The sequence below is a fragment of the Gavia stellata genome, chromosome 3 (assembly GCF_030936135.1).
Source record: "Gavia stellata isolate bGavSte3 chromosome 3, bGavSte3.hap2, whole genome shotgun sequence".
Classification (NCBI taxonomy): domain Eukaryota; kingdom Metazoa; phylum Chordata; class Aves; order Gaviiformes; family Gaviidae; genus Gavia; species Gavia stellata.
The window spans coordinates 100,776,513-100,803,895 of record NC_082596.1 but is presented as its reverse complement, the minus strand read 5'-3'; the positions used below and the strand labels follow the sequence as shown (position 1 = coordinate 100,803,895).

Sequence of the window (27,383 nt, the reverse complement as noted above, 5' to 3'; positions counted from 1 at the left end):
TTTTTTTAATATTTTAATGAATTATTTGGAGAGGACCTTTTTCATTTAAGCATTAATGTTACCTTTTGTATTGGTGTGCGTGAGCTTGTTCTTGTATATCTGTGATAGTCGCTGTGTTTGTTCTCTGAGCTGGAAATGGGGGCAGTGGGGTGGGAGGCCCTTGGATACCACAACCAATAACTGGAAGAAAAATTATGTGAATTTCAAATGAAATAGTCAGAGGAAATGCAGATGAGATGTTCACGTATTATTTTTTCTCAGTAGATGTTCTTGCATTTGCCACATGGTGGAGCATTAAGCCTGTTCCAGGCCTGAACAACGTGGCAGTTGAAGGTGTTCAAAGTGGTTCAAGCCAAAAGCAGGAAACACAACGAATTTCAACCTCACGCTTGTTTCCACTTCTCAGCATTAGAAATGGTCTTCTGAATCCTAGGGGGTTTTTCTGGCCGTTGTGGACTGAGCATGTGTACAGAGAAGAGTTACATAGCAACGTAACCTATGGAAATTATGCACCCGCTGTTATATATGTTTGATTTGCTTCAGTATATTATTATTATTATTTTATTATTATTTTATAAATCCATCAGTTCGCTTGTCTCTGCAGTCAGCAGAAACCAATGGGCAATATTTGCCCACGCAGATGTATAACGCAGCTTGGATCCCCTCTCGAAATGTTTTTGACTTAACGCTTTCACCAGCTCCTCTTCTTATGTTGCAGCTCTTCTACTGTACTTTAAATGAAATCCTTCCTCTGACCGGAGAGTCAAATGGAGGCCAGCGAGGTATCATCACACCTGTACAGGGGAACATCTCACTCGTGGTGGGGTGCGAGTGCGTGCGTGTGGGTGCGAGTGCGTGCGTGTGTGTTGGGGGGAGAAGTGTGCGAGAGCGGGGCCGTGCCGGGCCCCTCCAAGTGCATAAGAAAGGCACTGCGAGTACTAGGTTTATCTTGTTGCAATCACATCGGTGACGGCGTGTGTTACTTACAGAGCAAAGTTATTCCGTCTTCCAGTTGAAAGCAAGCAAGAGAGAAATGCGAGCCTTACCGTCATCTTGCTACTGTCATGTTCTAGAGCAAGAAAATACTACTGGTAATAAAACTACAGATATAAGACATGTTAAAAATAAATAAAATAAATTAAAAAAAATTCTTCCTGAGATTTTGGGGTTGATGCTTGAAGACTTGAGGTGTGTGTCTAAATTTCATATCAATAATTTAACCCCTTTAATGCTGGCAGCTGGAATTTCTCCCTATGGCTCCTGTTGCCGGCAACAGGTGACACTCCAGCCACCAGTATTGAAGGGGTTAAGCAAAATGTATCCTACTGTAGCTGCGCATTTTTAGGAGTGCCCAGCGTTTTTGTTGTCCTTGTTGTTGTTGTCCTTATTGTTGTTTGTTAATTGTCCTTCAGTCATGACCTCTGGGACAGACAGAGCCATAATAGCATTGCCGGAGCCTCACTGTGCTATTCCACCACTGCAGCCCCCCAGCCCAGCCCGCACTGTGACCCTCCCTCCTTCCCCCTGCAGAATCGCTTTCCCTGCTCTCACCAGACATGGAGGAAGTGGGCCTCGGACCCAGTCTATATTATATAATATATATATATCTATATATATCTATATCTATATTAAAAATTCTCCAAAAATTTCTGGAGACTGAAATCTCGCTGTCCAGAATTCAAAAGAAGAGAAACGTTCTCGAGTAATATTCTTGCAAATAGAATAAGAAAAAATGGTTGAGGTATATGTGATTTCTATTTTTTTCGTTGTTTGTTTTTTTTTTTTAAATAGGGATGTTTGAACCAGTTCAGAAACGAAGCTAACGCCAGATATAGATAAATCAATCACAACCAATGATTCATTTGAAACTCTACCCAGGTGCATTCTACTTAATTAAAACCAGTTCATGCATCCCTTAAATTGTTATTACTATTATAATTATAATAATTATTATTATTATTATTTTGGGTATTTTTTTGGTTTTTGTTGTTTTGGTTGTTTTGTTTTGGTTTTGGTTTTTTTTTTTGCAACTCTCCACACTAAACTGCGCAATACTGTGGGGGAGAAGCCATTACTAAACTATATGCTGCAGAACAATGTAGCAAGTAATTAATTCCCAGCAGCCTGCCGGGACATCTGCTAGCAATAATCACTATTGATTTAAAGCTTTATTTAGCCTTTATCTATATCCTAGTAAAGTATAAGATCTTGCCACATTTTATTGACATTTTTATTAGTTGAGTTTGACTGAGAACCGTTGCTGTTGTTGGTTTTTTTTGTTTCCCCTCTTCCCCAATATTAAACTGTGAAATTTATAATGTGTTTAAACTATGGGTGAATCTTAGGCTTTAGTTTGCATGTTCAGCTAATTTGTCTCTATACGATTTTTGTTTGAATCTTTTTATTTTTTTTCCTCTCTCAGGGCTTTTACAAAAAACAAAAAACAAACAAAAAAAAAGGATCTTCTGAAATTCTTTTGCCTGAGTTGCAATGGACTTAACATTGAGATAATTCAATCACTACATTAAGCACTTGACTGTGAAAGCGCAAAAAAAAACAAAGGAAAAAGAAAAAAAAAGAGAACCTTGTTTGAGGCTGTTGTGAAATAACTCTTGGCTATGTGACAGTCTGATTCCATTTTCAGAATGATCATCATCTTTTCTCTCTTCTGTGTGTCTCCTTTCTCTTCTCTCTCTCCACGAAGGAAGTTTAATCCTAGTGATTTCATCCCATGCAGGAAACAGTCATAAATGTGTAGAATTCATATTTTTCTAAAGGGAACTTAAACTGCTGCTACGAATTGTGTACAAGACTGGTTTATGCCACATGAACAGAGAATCACACATTTGTTTTGGTACTTTTATTCCTCTTTTTATTCAGTTGTACAGTACTTCCAAATTCAAAATAAAAAGTAAAAGTTGTTCTGTATCAAACCATCTAAGCAATAAAATGTTATATTTAAAAATTATAGGTTACAAAATGGACGTGGCTTTTCTTGCGGGTTGGTTGTAACTTGCTTTCAGACTGTCTGCTAGAGGACAACGTACAAGCTGGAGCTTATCTATGTAAATAGCATCACTGTTTCTCTTCCTTCAGTTGGACTGAGTTTGCATTGGAGATGATGATAGCACTTCGAAAATTCACGTTCATTTTGACCACCATTTTCTGGTAGTCAAACCATTGACTACAGGCAACCAGTGGCTACCACTTTCTGGTAGTCAAGCCCCTTTGAAATGGTGCTTTTCTCTCAGTGCAGTTCCTTAACATAGCAACCGAAGTCAGCAGGAAAGTGCTTTGGTGCCCATTTTCCTGCACAGGCGTTGGGTCAGGGTCCTCTGTCCTTCTTTTTGTTAACTGTAGCCCCGTGATCGCGTAAGTGAGCGTCCTTCTGGCACGTTGTGGTGATTGACAGTAGATCAGTCATTTTCTGTATAAATGAAGTAGGTTTCTGCCACCATAGTTTTGTTTTTACATAAATGTGTATGGCTGTGAAATCTTCAGGATGTGTTTGAAATCCATGTGCATGTGTCAGAAAAAAGAGAGAAATCCTTTGTTTTAGCTTGTTGGAGCCACCTCAGCTGCATTTTATATGCTTTCCTATAAATAAAACGCATTTCACGGGACAGTGAGCCAAAGAATCATCTGAGTTACGTATCCAGTTCCGGAGGCCAGGGAGCTGCAGTGAAGCTGAAGCACCCACATCTTCCTAAGTCTTGGTGGGGTGGTTCTTTCTGGTAGAGAGAAGTGAACCAGATTGAGAATCAGAGAGACATCCCCAGGGGTCAAAGTGCTGCTGCTTTCTTCCCTCTAGCCTCTTGTACCTCCGTGACAGCCGTTAAAACTCCCCACAGCGCTCTGTCTGGGGAGGACCGGGTCCCTCACTGCCCAACAGGGACAGGTTGAAAGAAACCAGTCAGCCAGCTCTGCCCCCAGGGAAGGATATCTGATGAAGCAGGGCTCTGTGAACTACCTCTGGGCGGGCTGAAGGGGTGGAAACAAGATTTCGGAGGGAGGAAACCTGCAGAAAATCACTTTCTTCCCTCTCCCACCCACTGGCCTGAGAAATCTCCCCTCCTCTCGCATAGACGGATGGGAAGACTCGCGTCCAAAGGGGGTGGGGACCTGTCATGAGGTGTAAAATCAAATGGGATGAGTTTATGTGGCTAGGAAGTGATTGTGACTAATTACTTACGAAATAGATGGCTTAGAAAGCACTTGGTTCTTGGCCATGGAAGGGTGCAATTTGTGTACCCAGCCCTTTTCTCCTGCTGCCTAACTTTGGCTGTGACCATCCCTGAGCTGGGAATTTCCCTGCTCTTCTTGCCTTCGGCAGGGTAACGTCCTGCAGGCCAGCTGAACTTTGCTCCTTGTTGGCACTTCCCTCTCCCTCCTGCCTCCGCTCCTCCCGCACTAACTCCGGTGGCAGCGATAGCTAGAGCTGGCCTGAAACACCAGGTTGACGGAGGGGTGGGGAGGCGGTGGTGTCTCCATGTGCCTCCTCCAACTTGCTGCTTCCTTGCCTCATTCCCTAAAGCTTTTTTCCCCACCATTTTGAAGGTGAAGCCGCAGGTTAATTCTTGACGTGGGTGGAGAGAGCGGCACAGCCCCCGTGTTGTGGATCTGTCTCACAGCAGTGCCTCGGGTGTGGAGTCCACGCGCTCGCCCCAGAGCGTTAAGGTTTGGGGAAGACCCAAGTCCTCTGCCACCGCGGGGATGCCTTGGCAGGGAGGGGCGCCAGGAGGGCAGGTTTTTTGGAAGGAGTGTGGAATATCAGTCTGTGGGCTCTGGACCATGGGGATGGGCAGGAGGGCAGGTTTGAGATAGCAGGCTTGGGTGAAAACTGGCTGTCCCAAAGTAGGATATGGAGCCTGATTGGAGCATGTTTTGCATATTTACTGATACTGAAATGCAAACTGGTAAAGAGAAAGGAATAAAAGTATTTGTTTTCCACTATCCAGCTGTCACAAAGTACTCAGCATTTGGGGGATGGGAGGGCTGTAGACCTACACTTAGAACTTCAGAAAGTGAATGCAATGAGAAATCATTTGCTGTTGATACCATTGCCATAGAGGTTTGCCTGTTCTGTTGAAAAAAGTCTCTCAAACAAAATTAGATGAGTCACAATTCAACTAGCAAGGAAGGCAAGTACTTGAAACCTTTCCTTGTTGACAAGCCTCCAGTTTGAGGAATCACACATGGCTTTTCCTTTGGGCATTTCTGTAGAGATCGGGAGTTAAGAGAGGATTGGCAATGTCACTTTTGGAAACCCTGAGGGTTGGACTATCTGCAAAAGGGAGATGCAAGACCCCAGCAGGGAACAACTGGCACTTGCTGTATATCCGTCTAAGAGGCAGTGTCTTTTATCAGCCACTCTGATAAGGCAGGAAAAGAAAAGGACGGAGAAATGCATTGATTAGATTGTTTAATCGGGACATCTCTAACTGCTGGACTGTGGAAAAATGGGCCACACTGACATTTCCCAGGGCTTGGGTACCTGGCCAGCCAACATCAGGGAGGAAAGTGAATAAAACCAGTACAACACACCAGTATCTTCTGGTGATGTGGGTCATTAGAGCTCTCCAGCCCAGGAACTGCGTAAAGTGCTTTTCCTCTCTAGTCCCTTTCCTTGGGAGTAATTGTAACCCCCTGCGCAGGGGAGAGGCTCGCTGCAACTGTGCTGCAACAGCGAAACGGGCAATAAGGAAGATGCTGGGTTTTGCTCTCCCATCTGTTCAGGGGAAGTGGAAAAGCCACATTTTGACTTGGGGGCTTTTGAAAACCTCCTTCATGTCAGAGAGGAGCTGAGCGCTTCACAAAAAATGGTCCAAGGTTTGGGGATGTGGGAAGAAAGTGTGTGTGGGAAAAGGTATGTCTCTAACCTGCGAGTGGGATGACATTATTTGACTAGGTATCTCCATCTTAGACTGCCTGTGTGGTGACTGACCCGGGGAGATGATGGGTTGCCTGGCTGTGTATGTACTGCAGGTTGGTAGCACCATGTCACTGTGGTGACCCCCGGACTTTGGGTCCTGGCCATGCTCTGGAGTTCCTGGGTTTGGGTTTGGGTTTGGCCTCCAGCCCCACACTGCAGCTGCCCTCCTTGCTCCACGTCCTCACGTGCACACGCAGGGAACAGGGGAAACAAATGTCCAGGAGCAAATTGTTGTCACTATCTGGAAACCAGTGACCACTGATACCTGCAGATTTGCTGGCAGATCACAGGATTTCCCTAGTCTTGGGCAATTAGTGCCATGCTGGATCACAGGATTAGAGAAAGTGGAAATATCCCTAAAACGACAGGAGGTTCAGCACCGCTGGGATTCCTGAGACAACAGCTCTGCTGAGGGTGCATATGGTCGCAGTCTGTTCCGCTGAAGTAAGAACATCAGCAGGAAAAGCGGTTTGTTAATGCAGCCCCCTGAGAGCCTAACGCGTGTCCTGCAGGCACACGGACCCGCACTCCGCAAGTCTGAAGGTCTTGGCCTTTCTCAACAAGGTCACACTGGTCTTTCCTCGCCACCTCAGCTGAGGATTGTGTTACTGGGAATGCAGGTGTAGGTGATTTAACCCCTTCTCAACGGTCCTGAAAGGACGATTTATACCAAGTAGGCACAAGATGTTTCTCCTACATGTTTAGTGGGTGTCAGGCACTGGTGGTGTGTGCCCTTGGTCCTACGAAAAGTTACGGACTCATTCGTCCTACGGTGTGCATGTGTTTGCTTGGGACTTACTAGAGGACTGGGGGAGCACAGCACAGAGAGGAGGGCTCTGGGGCAGAATTATTTGGTGTTTTAGGATCTCACCAGCTGCACCTCTTCCAGGTGCGAAGGCTGCAAAAGCATCCCTGTGTGCTGCCAGGGCTCATCAGTGGCTTCACCTGGGCAGTGAGGCCTCTTTAAAGGAAGAGGTGGGCAAAGGATATTATGTGGGCAAGGAGAATGGTGTTGCATTTGTGTACTGCTGAAGAAGCAGCAGCAGCAGTTCTCTATTGTAAAAAGATATTTATGAAACTGTTTTTCCAGTAAAATCTCCTTTTTCAAAGAAATGAAGTGGATTAACACCTGGGAGAAAGACAGAGGAGAGGCAGAGGGAAGTTGCCCTGCTCGAAGACAGCAGCGAAGCCACAGGCTGATGGCAGGTTACTGCGCAGAATGGGATGCCTAACAGATACGGGAATGTCTACCTTGCTATTGCTGGCTGTGCGTGTCACCTCAGGTAAGTGACATCTAATCTGCATGTGTGTGTCATGGTGTTAATAGGGTGCCTGACAGAGGAAAATGTTGATTGAATTCTCTAGGGAAATGAAAACCTTTGGAGTATCCCTAGGAAAGGGGCCAAGATGCCTTTGTTTCAGGAGGCATCTGAAATCACTCTGTAGAGCTGAAACTAAGCAAAGATGAAGTTGAGCAGCACTGCTGAGGCTTTCCAAAAATTCTAGTATTGCCTCCTACTGTTCTCAAGTCCCCTCTCAGCCTAAAAATAACCACGTTCAAAGGAAGCAGGAGTTTTTCCTATGTTAAATACTACTAAGTGGGAAGACTTCTCTGGCTCATGTAATGAGGTAGAAAACCTTGTAGCAATCCTGAGTAGTAGGAACTGAAAATAGCTTTCTCCTTTGCTGTGCTTGTTTATTTCTCCCATGCCAGACTCGTCTCTCGTTTGGCAGGGAAAACAGCCAGGACCGTGAGGGAACTCTGGATGATGGGTGTTTGGAATACGCTGTTGTGAAAGTGTTTGAACTTCTCTAGGGCCTTGCAGCAATGGGTTGTGAAGCAGTTCATGAACATCAGTTAATAGGAAGCTGTAAATAAGAAGTTTGCTGGAGAAAAGGCTTTTCATCATGAGGGGCCTGATCAATTTTCGTAATCTCAGAGGCAGATGTTAATGAGGTAAAGGCCAGCTCTGCTGTGGGCTGACTTCCCATCAGGAATTTTTAGCCTGTAACCACACAGGGAGTGTGGCTGTGCTACTCGTAAAAACGTGCGAAGGTCAGGACAAAACCTCAGCCAGAGGAGTCAGTGGCTCCGCTGTCATGCGTGTTCCGAGCAGCTGGGAGACAAGGAACCGCAAAACGTGCCTCTTTGCAGCAAGTGTGCAAAGAAACGGTCCCGCACGAGTGTGTGTGTGTGCACACAAGACGAGCAGCCTCTGCCCTCAGACGAGGAATGGGTACAGGAATGAGTTCAGTTACATTTGGGTAATCAAAGCAATCAACTTGTTAACCTTTCCTCCCATCTCCTGTTACTTGATTGCACAGAGGACAACTGACAACCTAGGTTTGTGACTAGATTTGTTGTTTTAAATGAGCAGCATCTGACTTCTAATGAAATCTGCATCCAAAAGAAATATTTGTATCTTATTTTAGGGTGATGGCAGTGCTAGTTGTGAGATGTAGGCTTGCTTTGACCAGTATTTCTGCCAAGTGTTTGCAACTCAAGCTTTAACATGTGACCTGTGTTGAGAATGGAAAAGTGACTGGGTAAAATCTGGCTGTGAACAAAAAACATAACATTTTTCATTGCCATTCTCCTCTGTTTCTACTGAAATGTAGCCCTACTTGATGCACGGGGCTCCCATGTAGCAGTTGGGGAGGAGGCAGAATGTGGGAGGACGTGCACTGCTGCCGAGTGGGATACAGTACTTAGACGTTTGCTCACTTTGCCAGTAAATCCCTTTTTGGTGGCAGGATACTTAACACCATTTCACCTGTTGCCTTCAAGATGCTTATATGATTAAGGCTTTACAGGCTTCAAGGTTACATGCATCAGGTCCATTATACTCCACAGCTGGAGAAAATCAAAGTATCATGCTGCCTGTGTATACGCAGCAACCTGTCAAAAGTCTGCACCACAACACAGCAAGTTTTGATTTTTTTTTTTTTTGATCTGCTGTCTAGATCATTATCTGCCAGTATCTTTTGGAGTTGAAACCACAGAGGCCTTCTAGCGCAGCTACCTGAAACCCAGAATCAGCACTGAGCTGGTTAGAAAAGCTTGCCGAGGTTGTCAGGAAGGGAAAGGAAGGGATCTGGAGAACTGAGCAACCTGTGCACCTCATGGTAACACGTTTTGGCACAGATGCAGATCCACATGCTGCTTTTAATGCATTTGGTTATTACATTTTGATGAATGCACCTCTCAAACAGTTCTGAAGTTTTTTTCTGAACCAAATATTCTCTTTAGCAGCTGTAAAACACCTGCTTAAAAATGAAGGTACTTAATTAAGTGATAGCAGCTCCTCCTGGGCTTCCTTGTGGCAGTGTTCTACTGAACTGCAGCTGTGGGATGTTTTGCAGTTTGTCAACAGATCCTTGGTGGCCTGGACTTATTACCACTGCAGTGCATCAGTGACATCTGTTTTGCTGCAATTCTACAAATTAGCAAAATAGCAATGATGGGGCGATGGCCCTTGGGGATTGTCACTGAAGGAAAACTGGAGTAGGCACAAGGAGCACTGCACCTAACCAAAGGACCAGTAAATAACACCCAGTGACATGCTTTTAACAGGAGCAGAGGGAGTTCAGTCTCAATGGGACCTTGAGGGAACGTCTTGCCCTGTACGTGCACAGAATAACGCTACTGAGTGAAGCCAGTGATTATTCTGGCGATATGACTGCAGCTGATGCTTCACACTTCACCCTTGTCATACCTTTCGGGGTGTGGGGGGGTTGTCATGGGAATAGGATGCTGCTGTATCACAATCTGTCAGAAGGAGATGGTCCCTGGGCAGTGTGGTATTTAAAATACAAGCTAAATCCTCTTATTTTTCTTTCTGGTGCCTAACAGCAAGGTGTGCTTCCTGGTTTTCAGCTTGCTTTTAGTAGCAACCAGTTAGGATTAGTTAAGCAAAATCTCTTTTATGGCTGTGAGAAGTAATTCCACTCCCTATGAATGAACCGCTATTACAACCAACAAAGCATTAACTAAGTCTGAAATACTGGCTTTAAGGAAAATGCAACACAGTTTGTAAATCTGTTAGGGTATTTATACTTGCTTCTAAGTATAACCTGTTATTTTGGTGATGTTTGCCACACTGTATGTGATGACAGTCATCAAATGCTATTTAAATTCCAGCTTTTCCTTTCCACTGGAAACCTGCAATAGGGTATTTTTAAGACTTTCCTCCTTTCTGTGTAGACTCCTGCTAACAAAAAGTTTGTTCTTTCTTTCTGTCTCTCTTGGAAACTTGCTGGTGGACTTGCCAGCTGAGGCTGGGATCAAGCATGCTGTCATGGTAAGGTCCTGTGCACTGCTTGCTTCTGTAGTGCTGTGGATCCAGGCTCATGCATGGAAGTATGCTTCTGTGTTCTGGATGGACTGGACTCCGATTCAGCTTTCACAGGGAAAAAATACTCCAGCTGAAGACAGAATGTGGACCTATTTGTGTCTGAATCTAGTCAAGGTGCACATGGAGTTCAAAGGACAAATTTAATCTAACTTGAATTGCAGGAAACCTTGCTGAAGAGCCTAGGACCAGGAAACCAGATGACAGAGAGGCAGTACATATGCAGCATCGCTACTATCCCTGCTTCTGCCATACCTTAGGCTGACCCTGTAGGTAGCTATAGCCCTGACTTGTTTTGGAAGCAAATATAAGACACGAGTGCTTACAGCTTTTCAGAGTTTCAAATTTTCAACTATTTTCTTAAAAGCACAGAAAAATGCAGTGCTCAGACTTACTTCAGTGACCAAGATATAGCAAAGAATGATTAAGAAAAGCCAGACACAGTTGCTCTAGCCCATCCATTTAGATGCTGCACTTTCAGAAGGGACTAAAGTTTTCCTGTGCCTCTCTTATGAGAAGCAGCTGTCACTGGCTTGGGAGATCCCTCAGCTGGCAGCTTCTGGTATTGCTGGCTTTAATCATTTCCATCTACTGAACCTAGTATTGTATCTTATCTTCAGGGTAAATGCTTTAATCGCACATGGTCCACCAACGCAGCTTCATCTGAGAAAAAACTATACTGTCTAGCTCCATCCAGGCCCTGCATCTGTTTTACTAGAATATACACTGAGGTCATCTTGAAAATGTCTCTTGTTCAGACATTTGCATGGCTATGTACGTTAACTCCAAGTATTCTCTTGGCTATGTGAAAGAGCCAGCTCTTAAGTCATGGTTTCATTATGTGAATTTAAGTGACACGGGGAAAACTCAGTTAAGGCAGAACAAGCTGTGGTTTCCATGTAAGTTGAACAGACCAAAACAGTGATGAGGAAAGATAAGTTTCAGTTTTTCCTCACTAGTTAAGGGACTGTGTAATGTTGTAATGCTGAAACTTTACTGCATCTTGGTTAATACAAATTTATAATCAAGACTACTACCATGAGGGGACAGAAAGATAGCCTGCTGAAATTGACTGCAATGACTGCCTTAGAAAGAATACAGACCAATATGAAATCTCAAACATCTATCTATCTTTCCAGGGAAAGATGAAGCAGATCTCAAATTATTATTTGTTATTCTTATGTTCTCTGGGAGCTAAAAATGTATCTTGACCCATCTGCTTTTAAGTTTTTTCCCTTATTTATCCACATATGTAGTTCACAAATACAGCAGTCGCAGCACCCTTTATTTTTAAGCCATTTTTGTTTTTAGCTTTTTTCCCCTCCTTCTGTTAGGATGCACTACATCTGCTTGCACTGCTACTTTCAGTATTACTACCTCAAATATTGTTTGGTTGGTCAGACAATGCCATGCACTTTAAAGCTATAGGGATTTGGCCTTGTTATAAAACCTTGTGCTTCAGCAGCCTTTAAGCATCTTAACCGATCCTTTTCACGCTGCCTACAGTTTAACAATAGCTTATTTTTTCTGGAAATGTAGGGGACTATGGTTCAGTTTTAACAGATCAGGATTTAAGAATTTACTGAACATTTTTCCAGGGCCCTCCCTTATTCTTCTAAAGAATTTTAATCTTAGTCCATTGTCCAAAACATCACAGAATACTTCCACCCTATTATTCCCATTCAAAATACACTTGTATAAAAGCAGCTTTTTAATAGCATTTTTTCACTCTTTGTATATTTGCTACTACAGGTTGCTTATGAAGGAAAAGAGCACCAGCATACCACTCAGGCTTTTTGGTGCCATACTTTTTTTTTATTTAAAAAAAGCTACACAATGCTAAGGCAAAAAAATCAAGTTTACTTTACAAAAAACCTGCAGCCATTTTCAAGAGATCTGATCTCACTTATAAATGAAAGTCAGCAGGTAAGAAAGTAAATGTTAAATTAACATTTCAGTTGCAGTACATCATCTGAACTTAATCATCCAAAACAATCAGTCATTCTTAAACTGACTGTTGATTATATCTACACAAACAATCATCTGTATCACTTGATTAAAAAAATCCCTGGGAAATTTAGAGATAAATGGAAAGATGTTAGAAGAATGTTTATTCAGGCCACCATAAACTCTTGCAGAAACTGAAAGATCTTTCTGGCTTTGCTCTCCTCTAAGTTAACTGCAATTCCTCTTTGTATTCAAGAAAAGTCTTAGTGTAAAGCTGCTAAATTCTGTTCAGTGAGGGGATTAAACTGGTATAACATGTATCTATGTCACTGCCATCAAGTTACACTAGTGCTATGTCTTACTACCTCCATGGAATTGTATTGTGCAAGTCTCAAGTAACTTCAAAACACTCCTGAAACAGCCCTTGTGTCGCACTTATGAGGTAGGTACTGTCCTTCCTTTGAAGAAAAAGAGAACAGACTCTTAACTGCTGCTCAGTACATCAGGTGCACTGAAAAACAGGACAACCAACCTGTATTAGTATTTGACTTTCCTCCTGCTTCCCTAAATTCAGAGCTTTCAACCACAACATTTTGTGAATAAACAGTGAATGGTGCTTTTAATTATATCCATTCCCAAGCATAACTGTTTTGAAACAAGCAGAAGCACTGTCATCACTAATCTGCTCCATTCATCTCCACAGCCCAGAATTTAATTATTTTGTACATGAAGAATAAAGATGATACTTCATCTTTAGTCTGACAGCAGCCACTCTTCTTTCTCAGATTAAGTAATATGGGGAAAAAAATGAACTGCTGTCACAAAGACAGCATACAGAGGGCTACAACTATCAAATGCAATTCAAGTATAGCTAAATTAATGCTTTGCTACCATTGTAGACAAACTCTAAAGCAGTTTTTCTTACCTCAAGTATAGACTCATTAAGTCTTCACGATTTTTTGAATTAGTTAAGGAGCTGTGAGAAAGGAATTAATAGTGGTCCTTCACACTAACACCACAGTTCTTTTGCAGTCTAAAACCATTTTAGCATCTCTTACTAATAGGGAAGAAACCCTAGTCCACATCTGCTTTCAGTCCTTGCTCTTCTCATAACCTCATGTGAGTAGTTGTGTGGTAGTGTAGTAAGCTTGCTGAAAGAAATGCTAGATTATACAAATCCTTGTGCTACCACATGGAAAGGGTTGGCATAGAGACAGGCAGAATTGCTACTTCTTCCATCTTAAAAGTCAATGAAACTACACCCTACTCAGCTGATAATGATATCCAGGAACACACCTGTGATACAAAGCTATCTGTATGCATTTAAAAATTGAGTAGAAAATTCAAGTACCAAAACAAAAGTTGTTAACCAACAGGATAAAGCAACAACTATGTTCTCCATTTGAAGAAATCCAAGTGTAGTAGACTGGCTTCTTTACTAGAAATAATGTAAGAGATATCAAAGTTCAATTACCACTACACATTAGAATGTTATTGCTAAATTTCAACTACAGTAAGCTAACATGGAACAAGGAATTTAAAACTGTTACTTGTCATGAGCAGTACCAGACTGCTGGCCATTGTTCTTATGAACTGCTTCTGGCTGAAAAAAGTTACTATGAACCATCCACAGTGAATGCCAGGTGGTATGATCAGAAGACAGCCTTGGTACAACTGGACTTCCCCATTGCTAGTTCCTATGCAATTTGCTAAACTGTCTCCTCTCTTCTATCATGCTTAAAACTTAAGCATTTGGATGTTAACCACTGAGTGCACAGAAGAAAGCCAAAACCTTCAAGTACTTATTTGTACAGTGCTTCAGATCTTCAGCTTCTCAAGTCCTGGTCAGTGTAAGATTTGTAAAGGTTTAACCTGCTCCAAAACTCAATCAGTAAGGGCTAAACTATTTATCTGAACAAATAAAACTAGGATATTGCAAATTAGCATCTCCTCTTCTGATCCTTTGTCTTTTTCCTGGAGTACCACTGTATCTAGAGCAGCTCTCATTATCACCCCCTCAAAAGAGTACTTTCCTATCTTGGGAAGAACTGGAGTATACAGTTTAAGATTAGTTATTACCAGAAGGTGGAAAAAAAAATCTCATGATTTCAGGTTAGAGACATAATCCAAGAGAAGGAACTTAGCTATTGGAGCACCTGATGTGCTGAACTTCTATAGGGCTTTAGTATACAAAGCATTTGATAGAGAAACACTTTGTTGAATGAATGCAAGTTTGAATATAAGCCCATAAACCTACCACAGAACCAGTCATATTACATCACTAAAGGCAAACAAAGTCATTCCACACAATTTGAGTGGAGATCCCTTTGTAAGAGGTAACATTCAACTGTTTGCTAAGTGGTCTGTATGACAATTTGGCAATCTTAACTATTAAAAATATTCTGCCTAGGCTAGCTGTATTACCAGGAAGTTGAATAAAGCATCTTTGGGGTTGCTTTTCCTATTCTTATCTTTTCCACAGCAGGATGAGTCAAGAACACTTTCACAGTTCATTCTGGCAAAGTATATAGTAAAATAGTGCCAGTACAGGTAGTTTCAGAGCTTAGATGCTTCAAACACGCTATGACATGATTTGCAAGTATTGCTCAGCATTCGTTGGCTCAGATGCTCAATCCCTGCAGAGCAAGTGTAGATGTGAAAGAGCACTTTCACATGTGGGGATCAGGAAGGGGAGGAAAAGAAGAAAACAAAGGTCTCAAATCAATGCCTATTCTGGACTCAACAAGCTTCCAGATAACCTTCAGACACAGGAAGAGATGCAGTTGAGATGCAAACAATTCAAGCCTTGGCCAAGTGCCTGAATGGCAGCAAACTGACACTCTGTATCATCTGCTCTTTTTACTGTCAGTTAAATTCCTGAATGCAATGGATGTGGAACAATACCTCAGCACCTGGTAATCATGTAAGCTGTGCCTGCCACAAAAGAAGATCCCATTTTGACTGCATATAGCTTTTCTGCTTTAGTACTGAACTAACATGTAGTTAATAATGGATATGCACCTGTGTTACTAGTAAGACAGACAAGGTGATAAAAAATAACTCAGACCAATGTACTGACCAGTGGAAATAAGTTTGAGATTTAAAAACCTGCAAAGGGTGAATTAAATAGTTTGCCATTTAAAAGGATTATTTGAAGCCAACAGTTTTTCAAATTCAAGTGTGTACAGTAAATGCAAAGTCCGCCCCATGTAAAGCTTTAAGAAAAGTCCACATTTTTATACATATGACATTCTAGTTTTTGAGAGAACCAAGAACTTACTAAAAAGTTGTTCTGGCTTATTCAATTTCTTGAGTAAACATTGCAGAGCTACCACTACAATCAGAATACCTAAGCTGCTGGCACAACTCAATAACTAACCATTTAACAAGTTGGGTATAAAAAAATTTATGTAGTAATACCAATTCAGCACACAAATTCCATGCTTCACAAATTCTGCTGCTGTGTAAGAGTCTTCCTAATATCTATGCAGGTAAGTTCAGATTTTTAGGTCACTGCATGCCCAGATCAAAACAGCAGCAAAATATCTACTGCTATGAGCGGCTATACCCAATTGTGCCTTTAGAATGCAAACGATGCAGAAATCTAGATGATCAGTGCCTTGCCACTGAAATAGGACCACACACACAAAATTCAGTGTGTGCACCCTGTAGAGAATACAGTTACTTACCCAAAAAGAAAAATGCATACAGATTCTGATACAGACATGATACAATCAAGACAGATTAAGTCACTAGACATTCAGATTAGGGAAAGGAGAAAAATCCTTCAAAGACAGGGTACAGATGACAAGCCAGCATTACAAAGAACTCTAAAGGCACATTTCAGGTAACGTGGTTCTGTTAAGACCAACTGCTTACACACGCAGGCACAAATCTTAATGGCTACCTCCCCCCACCCCCCCAACAATTAACAAAAAAGAGAAGTGCATTTTCAGTAATATTAACACCATTCAGTTAATCTGTTCAGTCCAAATGTTTAGCAGTATTTTCCTTATGGTGATATGGATTCTCTGCACTACTCCAATCCAAAAAACGCGAACAGGCAGGATTAGTAAAGGTTCAACTGTTGTACTAGTTAACATTTACTCATCAGAGCCCGCTGATCTCTTCTGTGCCCTCTTGTAGGGCAACCTCCTTGGTGAAGCTTTATCTAGATTAAAAAAGAAGAAAGATATTTGCATCAATTGCTACAGCTACTTCAGATTAGACGTTATATGACCATGTATTTTTTATCCCTCCCAAACACAAGTCAAACTGCCCTTCTAGTGCAATGCATCACCACAGAGGAGCCAGTTCAAAGAACTTGTTAAGGCTTTTTAACTATTAGCACCCTAATTAGAAGATAACAAAAAAGAATGTTCCTATTCTGTAACATGCAAGTCCAGGGTGAGGGTTGTTCAATTTGCCAGCTAAAATGCAAAAAAAAAACCCCCAAACCCCAAAAAACCAAACCCCACACCATCTCTTGATGGAACTGCATGCTCTGCTGTTTAGAAAAGTTTCATTTCAATAATTACAATTTTAGAAAGTTAGTTATTTTGGTCATGACTGGTTTGAGTTTGCCTGCCTGAAGAACGTGTGATTAACCCTCCTTTAGACACCTTTGTCTTGCATGAAAAATTTCCACATTCATACAGATTAACAGCAGAAGATAAGTGTTTCGGTTGTGAAAAAACCCACACTTTTCCAGGAAGCATCCACATTTGACTATGAAGATGTTGCTTTGTCATCAGATATCCCAAATGGGGAAGCCACCCAGCTTTAGCTGTATGACCACTGGACGCCAGAAGCATTTAAAGCTTTATGACATGTCTGTAATTGTCCTTTACGATGACGGTCCTTTTGTAGGTAGAATTTCAATCCTTGTATGAAGTGCTAAAGTGATTGGTCAGTGTATATCTCGACTTAAAAATGCACTTCTTAAACAGAACCATCTCCAATAGTTTCACTATTTAGAGTATGTGCAAACACAAGGAGCAGCCATCATGCCATTACAAGCCAGTCAGTAAAGTATGAAGTGTCTTTCAACAGTACAGTAGTCAAGAATTCTAAGGATCTTGAAGGCCATGTATTTCAAAGGATTCTAGTGTGAAGTTTAATTAAAACTAACCTGGAGCTAAAGAAAACCACAATTAAGAACAACTTAAACATCAGTTTTTCCTAGACTTCAGGTATTAAGATATGAATACCTAGTTAGCTTAAAGTGATGGGGGACAGGATACAAACCTTGCCAGGATTTGAACCCATATAAAGACAGCTTGCTCCTTGGAAAAAAAATAGCATTTAGAGCTTCAGTCTTTATTGCTAGATTAGGGCTTTTCAAATTCCTGTGTCTAGATTTTATACTATCATTCCTGTGTCTCATAGAAGACAGGGTACAAGAAAGCTCACATTCTCAGAAGTAAAACACCAGTCCTTATACCTATGTAGTCTAAGTACAGTTAAAAACTTCGTATCAGAGCTAAGGCCTCTAGCCCTTCTACACCAAATAAAGCTCAGAATATGCTTATTTCACAAAACAGGAGTCTTTCAGGTAAACGTGGTTCCTGCAAAGGGTTTTCAAAGCCCTTCTCTTGTCCAGGATACACTTTGTTTTAAGTGAGGCTATCTCACCTCATACCAGCCAATGCTACTGGTGATAGGAGTTCACCTGGGATAAGGAAGACCCAGGAAGATAAGCATAACTATTATACCCACAGCTGAGGTTTGTTTCTCACTGAAATAAGACGCGCCCAGCCACTGGTCATGATCAGTCCTCCATCTCCCTTCATGTAACATCAGCTTGACAATACACGAAGGTAGCAGGAAAGGCAAGACACACACCTGCATTTTAGATAAAGGGTTCTGGGAACTTAGAGGAGACACCAGTACTTCAGCAATACTCTACTGAAACTACATTACTACAATATAACCAGAAATAATACGTATATACATATTTAAAATATATGAAAACATAAATGTGTATGTATATAAAATGCGTTGCATTCATCTGTTCTGTAATCTTTTATTGCTCATGCTACATCACCAATCACTGCATGCAGGAAGCTGTACTTCTATCCATGCCTAATTATCACATGGACAACACATTAAGCACTTCCACTCTTTTAGATCACCACAGTTTGCCTCACCTCTTCTACTCTGCACTGAAGTCATGGGAAAGCAAAACAGAAGAAATAGCAAGAGAAGTTAGAAATACCCACAAACACACAAATGGTTTAAAGAAATCAGATACTGGGTTTACTGTTGGCATTTCAGATAACAAGTAGAACTTAGTAATTTTGGACCTGTGAAGGACATTAATATCAAGTCTTAATGTGGCTTTAGTTAATACATACTTCTAATACTTACTTAAAACTTTGGTCTATAGGTAAACTTCCAAACAACTTACAGAAACTTTGGGATGATACATGTTTTCTCCTATTTAAACCTCCTTTGTGATCCAGGTTTTGGGTAGAGATTTTATGCTATTGAAAAAGAGTCTACAGACCAAATTGTAAAAGTCGCCAATAGTCATTATTGTATCAACCAATGAAGTTCGTTCTATACAAGAATAGGCTGCTAATGTAATAGTCTAATCATTAAGCACATTGCTTTAGACAATTTTTTATTCCCTAGAAGGGATGTATGCTGTTCTGGGAAATTGGTATCAGCTACTTGTTTGGTTAAAACTAATTGATTAAGGAAGTTTGTGGAAGGCAGGCTACTTACTTATTTGATTTAAAGTTTCTTGGGGAATCCAGCTCATATCAACATCATTCTGATTTGATGTTCCCATCTCTACTTTCTGTACTGGTCTTTTCCTCTGAAAATTCAAGAAAGGAAAAAGATTTTTCTTTCCACAAAGTTTTGATAGCACAAGTACTAGAATTAACTAATAATGCTATATTTAATGAAGTGCAATTATTTCACTAAGACACAAACTTAAGGCTAGTCAATGTATGAATGTGTCTTTGTAGCTTAGCTTTAATGATCTTTACCATTAACAATTTATTCACCTAAGCTTGGCATTACCACTTACAATGCCTTGCAATACTTATTCCACACAAAGTTACCAAGATTTCATGCATGCCTGGGCAAGTTCATTATACCTGATACGAAAAATGGCTGATGATGAATCAAACTTTGTCATCATCAGTTTCGTTATACTTTCTCAGATTAGAACAATATTCTCATACATCACCTTGCAAAAGAGATTTCAAGGCACAATAATCATTCCATACTTCTCCCCAAGGGAAGCTACTTCAGAAGTATTGAAAGCCAGACTGCATGAAGATATAACCTATGCATTGCATGCAGATGAGACTTAAGCTTTCAACAGCTTTTACTTACCAGACTACTTACACAGACAAACCCTTAGCTGTTACAGCATTTTAAATAGAATCCAGAAGGCCCTAATCAACATTATGGCAAAGAATTGATAAGAACTCAATAAAGAACTAGATAGCTGTTTTCCCTAAAGTTGGACCTAGATTAAACTAATAAATAGAAATAGAGAGCATGGGGAACGTCTACCCAGTAAGTATTGAATCAGTAGCTGTGCACATCCAGTGACTGGAAGGTATCAAAGCTTTCAATTCAACCACTTCAGTGTGGTGCCAAAGAGCATTAGGTAAGCAATTTAAATGTCTCCAAGCTATGAACATTTTTTAAAAACTCTCTGGTTTTCCCAGTAATCTTTAAGGTCTTATTTCTAAAAGCAAATCTTCTAAAGTTCTACCTGTACCATCATATGCCAGGAGCAATTACTGAATTGCTTTCTTTTCATATCAGTAAGGTCTTGTCTTAACAAGTACGTAGACAAAATACAGTACCCACCTTCCTAGATTCTAGCAACTGATGTAGGCCAACAATGACAAGTAGACCAAGTCCAGCGAGGAACATGTACATGAAGATCCTTTAAAAAACAGTTTAAGAAACCATTACCTAAAAATCTTGAGAGTTTACAGATCTTTCCCAAGAACTTTTATAGGGGGTGGGTAGGAAAAAAAAACAATGAATCTGAAACCAAAGTGCTAACAAATACTAAGTAATTATTCTGACTTCGATTTCATAAACCGTAATCCTAAATTTAATTCTGAACATCAGAACATTTGAAAAATGCCGTAGAAACTGTTATAAATAGTAACTGCAAGAACTCTTTTGCAGTATCATGTTTCAAGATGTTGGGTCACAGGTAATATTAAAGTTTGTGACAGCTTTAACCACTTACAAAACCCTTAAAAATCTCTTACATGCTTTCAGTATGCTACTGCAAATCACGTATTGCTAAGATACTAATTTATTGGCAACAAAGCAACAAAGCTTTGAAAGGCCTTGCTTATCTTGCTGTGTTCCACAGTTACAATTCTACCTACGCAAACAATCACTTTTTAAATCTGTGCATTTTGGTTTGAAGAATTCTACCTGAAATACCTGTTGATACTTAGCAAGAGGTGAACATAAATTATATTTAAAATTAATTAATTAAAAATTAAATTATTAAATTAATTAAAATTAATTATTAAATTATATCTAAAATTAATTAAACTCCTGCACAGGCAGGAGTTTACAGGTAAACAAACTATTCCAATTTGAACATCTTAACTCAGATTTATGACAAAGGAAATTGAGTTAAACTAGAGGAGAGACTTAATTGAACATCCCCAGGTAATTATCTATTCATAGGACACTAGAATCAGTTTGAGTTAATGATTTGAATTCTTTTGAGAGCTCCTTTATCAGAGCATTACACATTTTCACATGACCAATTGTTCTTTCATTGATGCTATTCTATTTGAGAAATATGAATTAATGCAACAGCTATTTCTTTTTGTTGACCTTTTTTAAAAGGAAGCTTGCTCAGCAGGCAATTTCTATCTGGCAGGAGAATTAAAATAATTCAGCATTGTCTATAGTATTTACGAAGATTATTTTTTAACTCACAGGTTGTCTTAAAATTCCACTCCAGTGTTAGAATATTTAAAAGCATATCTGCTCAGCATACGCTTGCAACATGTAAGGTGTGTCAGATGTACTTAGTCTTTAACCAGAAAAAACACTCCTGAAAGATACCTGCTTCAGAGAAGGGTTAGTGCAACAAAGAATGAGTGCAAGTTCCTCTATCTCATACTCCAAATACATCTTTCAGTTTATGTAATCTTGGATTATACTCCAGTCTTCACAGTAGGATCCACAGCCCAATACTATGGAACCTCTGCATCTTTAACTCTTAGGAAAAAACAGTAGCATAACAAAAGCTTTAACAGCTTTGAATTGCTGTGTAGCTGTATAACATCAGGTCCTACTCCAGGCTTAAGACCTCTGAGCCAAAGCAGATGTGTGAACTGCTCACTGACATAGTATCAATCCTGAAGATCCCTAGTATTAACACAGACCTTAATCTGGGGAAAAAGTTTGTATTTTCAGTCTATCAACGTTGTACAACTCAAATGCCTGCTACACCATCAGCAAAACACAGCAGACCTAACATTCAATAAAATGAGGATGCAAGAACTATTCTCATTGGTGCCATCAATAACCTGTTCTACCAGTATACCAACTAAACTTGAATCTCCATCCTCCTTACGTTTCTCCATCCAGCCCATCTTCTTTTTCGATAATTGTAACAGTTTGATTGAAGACAGCATCTTGAAACACATTGCCCTGTAACAAAGTTTCCACATAACATTTTAAATTAAGTTCTTGAACACATACACAAATGTTTATCTTTTTCCATGTTCTCAGAAAAACTCTAGAAAGTAGTAACTCCTGCACGAGATTTGATTAAGTTAATAAGCAGTGCAAGTTTGACTCGACGCATAGAAATGCAAACTTTCTGGTGCAAGTACAAAGAACAGTCTTGATGTTAGCAAAAAAGTCAAATCTAGCCATCAATATGTTATTTCCTACAACGTAAGATATTCCATACAAAGGGGTCTTATTAGAACAATCAAAACACAGAGGTACAGAAGCCTGTTAAACTTTGACCTGCACTAAAAGAGAAAAGAATCCCCTATTTTAATCCCCATTTATGCTTTTGGATAGTCTTCCCCCAGATCGCAACTACTGGCAATTTATTTGCTCAAGGTCAAGTTTGCAGATGGGATTCAGGTTTGATAATTAAGTTTGTTAGCAAAGCCCACTCTGAAAAGCACAATGAAATTTAAGTTATCCTAAAGACAGCTTTAGTTTTTTGGTTTTTTTTTTTTTTTTTACATGAGTAGAGCCCACTATTACACAGTTCTAAGGCATTCTAGCTTCCACTGCTGACATAATTCTGAGTCTAACATATACAGAACTAAGCATACACAGGGGGCTATTGTGAAACATGTAGACTGTCACTTACTGTGCTTGTGTATCTACTGATTTGCTTAAAAACCACAAAAGCATTCACTTTCTGAAGAGGTAGTAACTTGACTAAGCAGTTCCTTCCTGACATTTCCACATGAACTAGAAAGATTAAAATGAATTACAACATCAGGCTTACATTTACATCTCTGTAATTGAGATTGATAACTAGTCCGAAAGGACGACCACCCATAGGCTCAGCAGGGATGAAAGAGTACTCAAATGTGGCTTGTCTCTGTGGTGGAACTACTGTATTCAGAGGGAGAGCTGTGAAGTTCTGGATATAAAACTGGTAGTCTTGAGGATACCGGAAAGAAGCATCGAGAGATTCGACAATGAAATCCTCTGTACCCTTATTGGTGAAGCCCACCAGAAATTTTACGATGTTGTTTGCTGGGAAGTCTAAAACACAAAAAATATTCAACCATTAGAAACTTTATACACCACACCTAGCTCATTTCTAAATGGAAAGCGTCTAGAACAGATTCTGGGTGGTTTTTTTATTTTTTTTTTTTTTTTTTTTTTAAGAGCTTCACTGTTTTATGCACATGTTGATGCAGTCTAAGCAACAGTAAAGAAGACGGTAGATTAGCACAGGACTCTTACCTTCACCTTTCACAAATAAGATGGTTGTATCAGCACTAGGTGAGGCTTTAGGTTCTCCTGATAAGTCTTCTTCCTCTTTTTCTTCTGTCTAAGACAAGAGACTTTTTTGAAAAATCCTACAATGAACAGTGAAGCAAAGACCATGCTTGTTTCATGAGAATCCCATGTGTCAAAGCATGCGACGACGGCAAGCATTAGTATCACTTCCTGCTGTTGCCAAGATTAGCACACAGTCTGTTCTCCCTCTAGATTTGATTAACATCATTTTCAGCATTTATTCTTCTACTTGTTATATTTGACCCAGTGACTGTCTGAACTACATTTAGCTGTACTGAAAGGTTTATAATCAGAAAGCAACAGTAAGGTCTCTGTTTGGGGGTGGGAAAATAATAGAATCTAAATGTTAAGCTATTTCTATTTAGAAAACAAGCATTTCCAAAGTTATAGGCAATCGTAAGTCAAATGAGAGTTACTTTCACTACAGAGGGAGTGTTTATAGAAGCTTTCTATTCAGTTTTAATTAGTTAAGTGTTATATATGCCTGGAAGTAGTTCCAGGCATGGAACTAAGTTGGAACTAAGTAAGTTCATGGATTCACTTGCTTAAGCTCGCCTCTGATGATTCACTTTTTAATTTGGCAAATGCAAGCATTAAGGGCTTATTTTCCACATGGGAATCATGGGATCACCACCTCCCCCATGAAATAAAAACAAGGCTGACCCCATTTTGAACCATTTGAAGTAACTGCTTGTGAGTTAGTTAGATCATTTGTTTTCACCACTTAAAAAACCACTTGAAGCAGTAGATAGCCTACTGGATCAGTTGTACATGTACCATGATCTAGGGAAGCCACGAACCAGAGATAAGCACCTACCATCTTGTTTTCAAGATGCTATGCAAACCTGTATCTTCTATTTCAATGACAAATAAAAGAAACTGCCTAAAAAGTGTAATGTTTTGTACCCGAGTCAGACTATTTATTAAAAGCAAATTACATCCAAAAGGTTATTTAATAATATTCTGTCAGTACTGAATGCCTAGCACACCTTCTACCACTTAGCAAAGCTGGACGACCGTAAGCTTGCCAACATCAGTAAAAATCTAACAGAATCAAAGAACAGTTTACCAGGTCTGCATTTTTATTATGCATGCCTTCTCCTAATAACATCCCAAACGTTCTTATTTTACACCAAAAAATCTGAGAAACTTTTGTACCAATTTAAGTACACTAAGTGTCTAGCAAGCCTAATATTCTACTGCTATAAGCAGATCGCATAACTACATAAAATATTTCACTTTCTCAAGCTGAAGCAAGTGAGCCTGAACAGCAATATGGCTACTGGTATAACAGGCATACCCTGCAACAAGTGTCAGAGACTAGGAATGCAGTAAGTGAAAACTGGCTGCAAAACAAGGTTTTCAGAATTAATACTGAGCTTAACTAAGAACTAAGATTATGCTGCCCCTTGAAAATCAATACTAAAGAAGTCAGAATGAGATAGTCCTATACCCCAATGTCCTTCTCAGTTTACTGAGATGCAGCTTAAGCTGGAAAAAAACTACAGGGGGCTCCTATGAGAATCTGGTTCTCTTACTTGATGTTCTTTTTTGTGACCTGCAGTTTTGGTAGTCAGAAATTGGGCTGTCCCCATGTGGTTTTTCAACTAGTAATTCAGGAAGAAAAGATAAATCCTTCTGAAGCTTCAAATTGAACACAGGTTTAACTGGAGACTTGGAAACAGCTATTTGGAAATAGCAATGTTATTAAACTCATATTTAATTATATCTCAACTATCTAGCTTCAAGCACTTTTGGTCTAATTCATACTTAAGAAGTAACATTCATGTACAATTACCAAGTCTGTTGGTTCATCTTCTTCAACTTCAGCTTCATCATCTTCATCTTCAACTATGGTATCTTCCACAGCTTCCTCATCTTCTGTGGCATCTTGAGCTGCAACTAATAAACCTGAACCTACCAAAACAAAATTCAAATACAAGAAAGCCTTTATAACGTCTAGTTAAATCAACAGAAAACTGACAATGTAATACAGTTTTCAAACTAATGTTTAAACAATTTCTTAAAAATTCGTCAAATAGTGTTTTGAAGCCTCAGTTGCAAAAACCTTGCATTCAAATTGACTGTGTTAATCTTTCAGCCTTTTTCCTTCTCTAATAACTTTCTGAACTACTCATTTATGTGCCAGTAAGTTCAAAAGTTTACAGCTGGATGACAAAAAGTTCAGCATTCACACAGCAACGCTTAAATTCACAGAAGGCAACCAACTTGCCTTAAAAGCTACTGTTTGGTTTTTGAACATGTCAACATAGGAAAATATTTTAATTTTGTTTTGTCATTACAAATGTGAAAGTAAAAAGACATCGCTATTGTCAGGAAATTCAGTAAGTACTGTTTCTTCTAAGACTAATAAGTTTAATAAATTATTAGCATGTCCTTTTCATCTGCTGGTATCAGAACACTACACTTTCACAGGCAGTTAAAAAGGTTATTATTTTTGCACTTATTTCCATTCAAGCCTTAAAACATAAAGTCTTTTTTAATATGCCCTCCTCAATATCATATACTACTGTATCCATATGTTCAACAGAACCACAACGCTAGTCGGAAAAGAAACCTGATCTAGAGCATGGCTCCAGAGCAAGGCTCCAAGACAAGTGTAATCTGATAGTTCATTGCCTCTCTGCTTTTATGGAGCCAAGTCTCACACATTCAAACACGGGGCAGATATGATTAATACAAATATTGGCCACAGAACAAAGTTCTGTCTCTTTGCAGTTTAGAGCACGTGCAGGCTAGGCTGAGAACTTTTAGCACATAAACACAAAACTACAGATTTTTCTTTTAATAAGCCTAATGTTTTCCAAAAATTAAAGACTGAATGAATGGATGATTGCTTTACACAAGCCTGAAAAAGCTCCAATTGATATGAGTACACATTTAAAGTAAGTATTTAAAAACTTCCATGGGGAATAAGAATCAAATCCTCGAGCAGGACAAGTATATCCAAGGACTTCAGGATTGTCAGTCAGCGCTAGAAGCAGCAAATACAGCCCCTCCTCCCAAGCGTCTTTAGAAGGTACACTCAAAGGCTTTTGCTCAACCACGTGCAATACTTAACCAACTACAGTGATTTTATTTGCTGAAGTTTTAAACTTGTAAGTCTACAAATAAAGATTTTTTTAAACTAAAACCTTTGTGTCTGAACAGGGTAGAGGTACGTTATAGGCACTCGTCACAAGCAACTGGGCTAGCGCGTTCTTTCAGACCTCTCCTTTACACTTTTCAATGGGCGCCAGACGGGCTGATGATGTGGCAGTAGCGGGGAAGGAGAGCTGCCCGCTGTGCGAAGGAACTAGCGCACAGCCCGTGCTGCAGCCCGCGGGAAGGGCTGGGTGAGATGGCTGCCCTTCTGTCTTTCCACGTTTAGTGGTAGGGAGGCAGTTTTCAGATGGTGAATCAGACAGCGCTATAGTGTGAACAGAGATTAGCGCTCGGCGATGTGAAGGACGCTCGGGGGGTGGAGGGAGACGAAGGCAGGCTGGCAGCCAGCGCATCTGCTAACGATTCACTGTAGAAGCCAGCACCCCCCCGGAGCGGGAGCGAGGACAGAGACAAACCCTCTGCTACAACCTCAAGTTGGGGGGGAGTGAGCGGGACAGCGGCGCCCTGCCTGACACCGCACAGCGCGGTTCGCTCCGCCGGAGAGGCGAGAGGTTAGAGTCCGGCCCTGCCCAGAGAAGCCCGCACCCCGCCGGAGCGCCCTCGAAGGGGGCCGCCGCCGCCCCGCGGGGACACGGCCGGGGCGCAGCCCGCGGGAGCGGAACCAGGCACCGCAGCCCCACCCCGGGCCGGCGGGCCGAGGAGGGAGGCAGCGACCCACGTGCGCAGGGAGGCCGGGAGGCCCGCGCCGCTGCTGCCGCGATGAATGAGCGGCGCCCGCCGCCTCCTCCCTCTCGAAAGGAGGGCCGCGGAGGCGGCGCTGGGCTCGCCAGGCCCGGCGAGAGCGGCTCGCCCTCCCCGCCGCCAAGGGGAGCCCGCCGCGTGCTCCCCAACGGCCGTTACCGCTCCCCTCCCCTCACCCGCCGCTCTCACCTGGGCCGCCGCGGGCGCCGCCGAGCAGCAGGGCGGCGGGGAAGACGAGCAGGGCGAGCAACAGCAGCTGTGACAGGCGCCTCATG

General features: G+C 40.9%; 1 protein-coding gene across 4 annotated transcripts; it reads right to left on the bottom strand.

The window, feature by feature from the left end:
• Positions 1-1,984: 1,984 nt before the first annotated feature.
• Positions 1,985-27,383, bottom strand: SSR1 (signal sequence receptor subunit 1). 4 transcript variants are annotated; one of them, XM_059815206.1, is made up of 9 exons: positions 27,298-27,383; positions 25,040-25,158; positions 23,185-23,272; positions 22,718-22,980; positions 21,818-21,894; positions 20,068-20,146; positions 18,961-19,054; positions 16,339-16,402; positions 1,985-3,731 (listed from the first exon to the last, which is right to left on the bottom strand). In XM_059815206.1, exons 1-9 carry the CDS (start codon positions 27,380-27,382, stop codon positions 3,707-3,709), a joined length of 894 nt encoding a protein of 297 aa, XP_059671189.1. In that variant the 5' UTR covers position 27,383; the 3' UTR covers positions 1,985-3,706. The 4 variants fall into 4 exon arrangements, with proteins under 4 accessions (XP_059671189.1, XP_059671190.1, XP_059671192.1 ...); XM_059815207.1 differs by lacking the exon at positions 1,985-3,731 and having other exon boundaries at positions 12,098-16,402; XM_059815209.1 differs by lacking the exon at positions 1,985-3,731 and having other exon boundaries at positions 12,098-16,402; positions 22,718-22,774; positions 23,174-23,272; positions 25,040-25,152.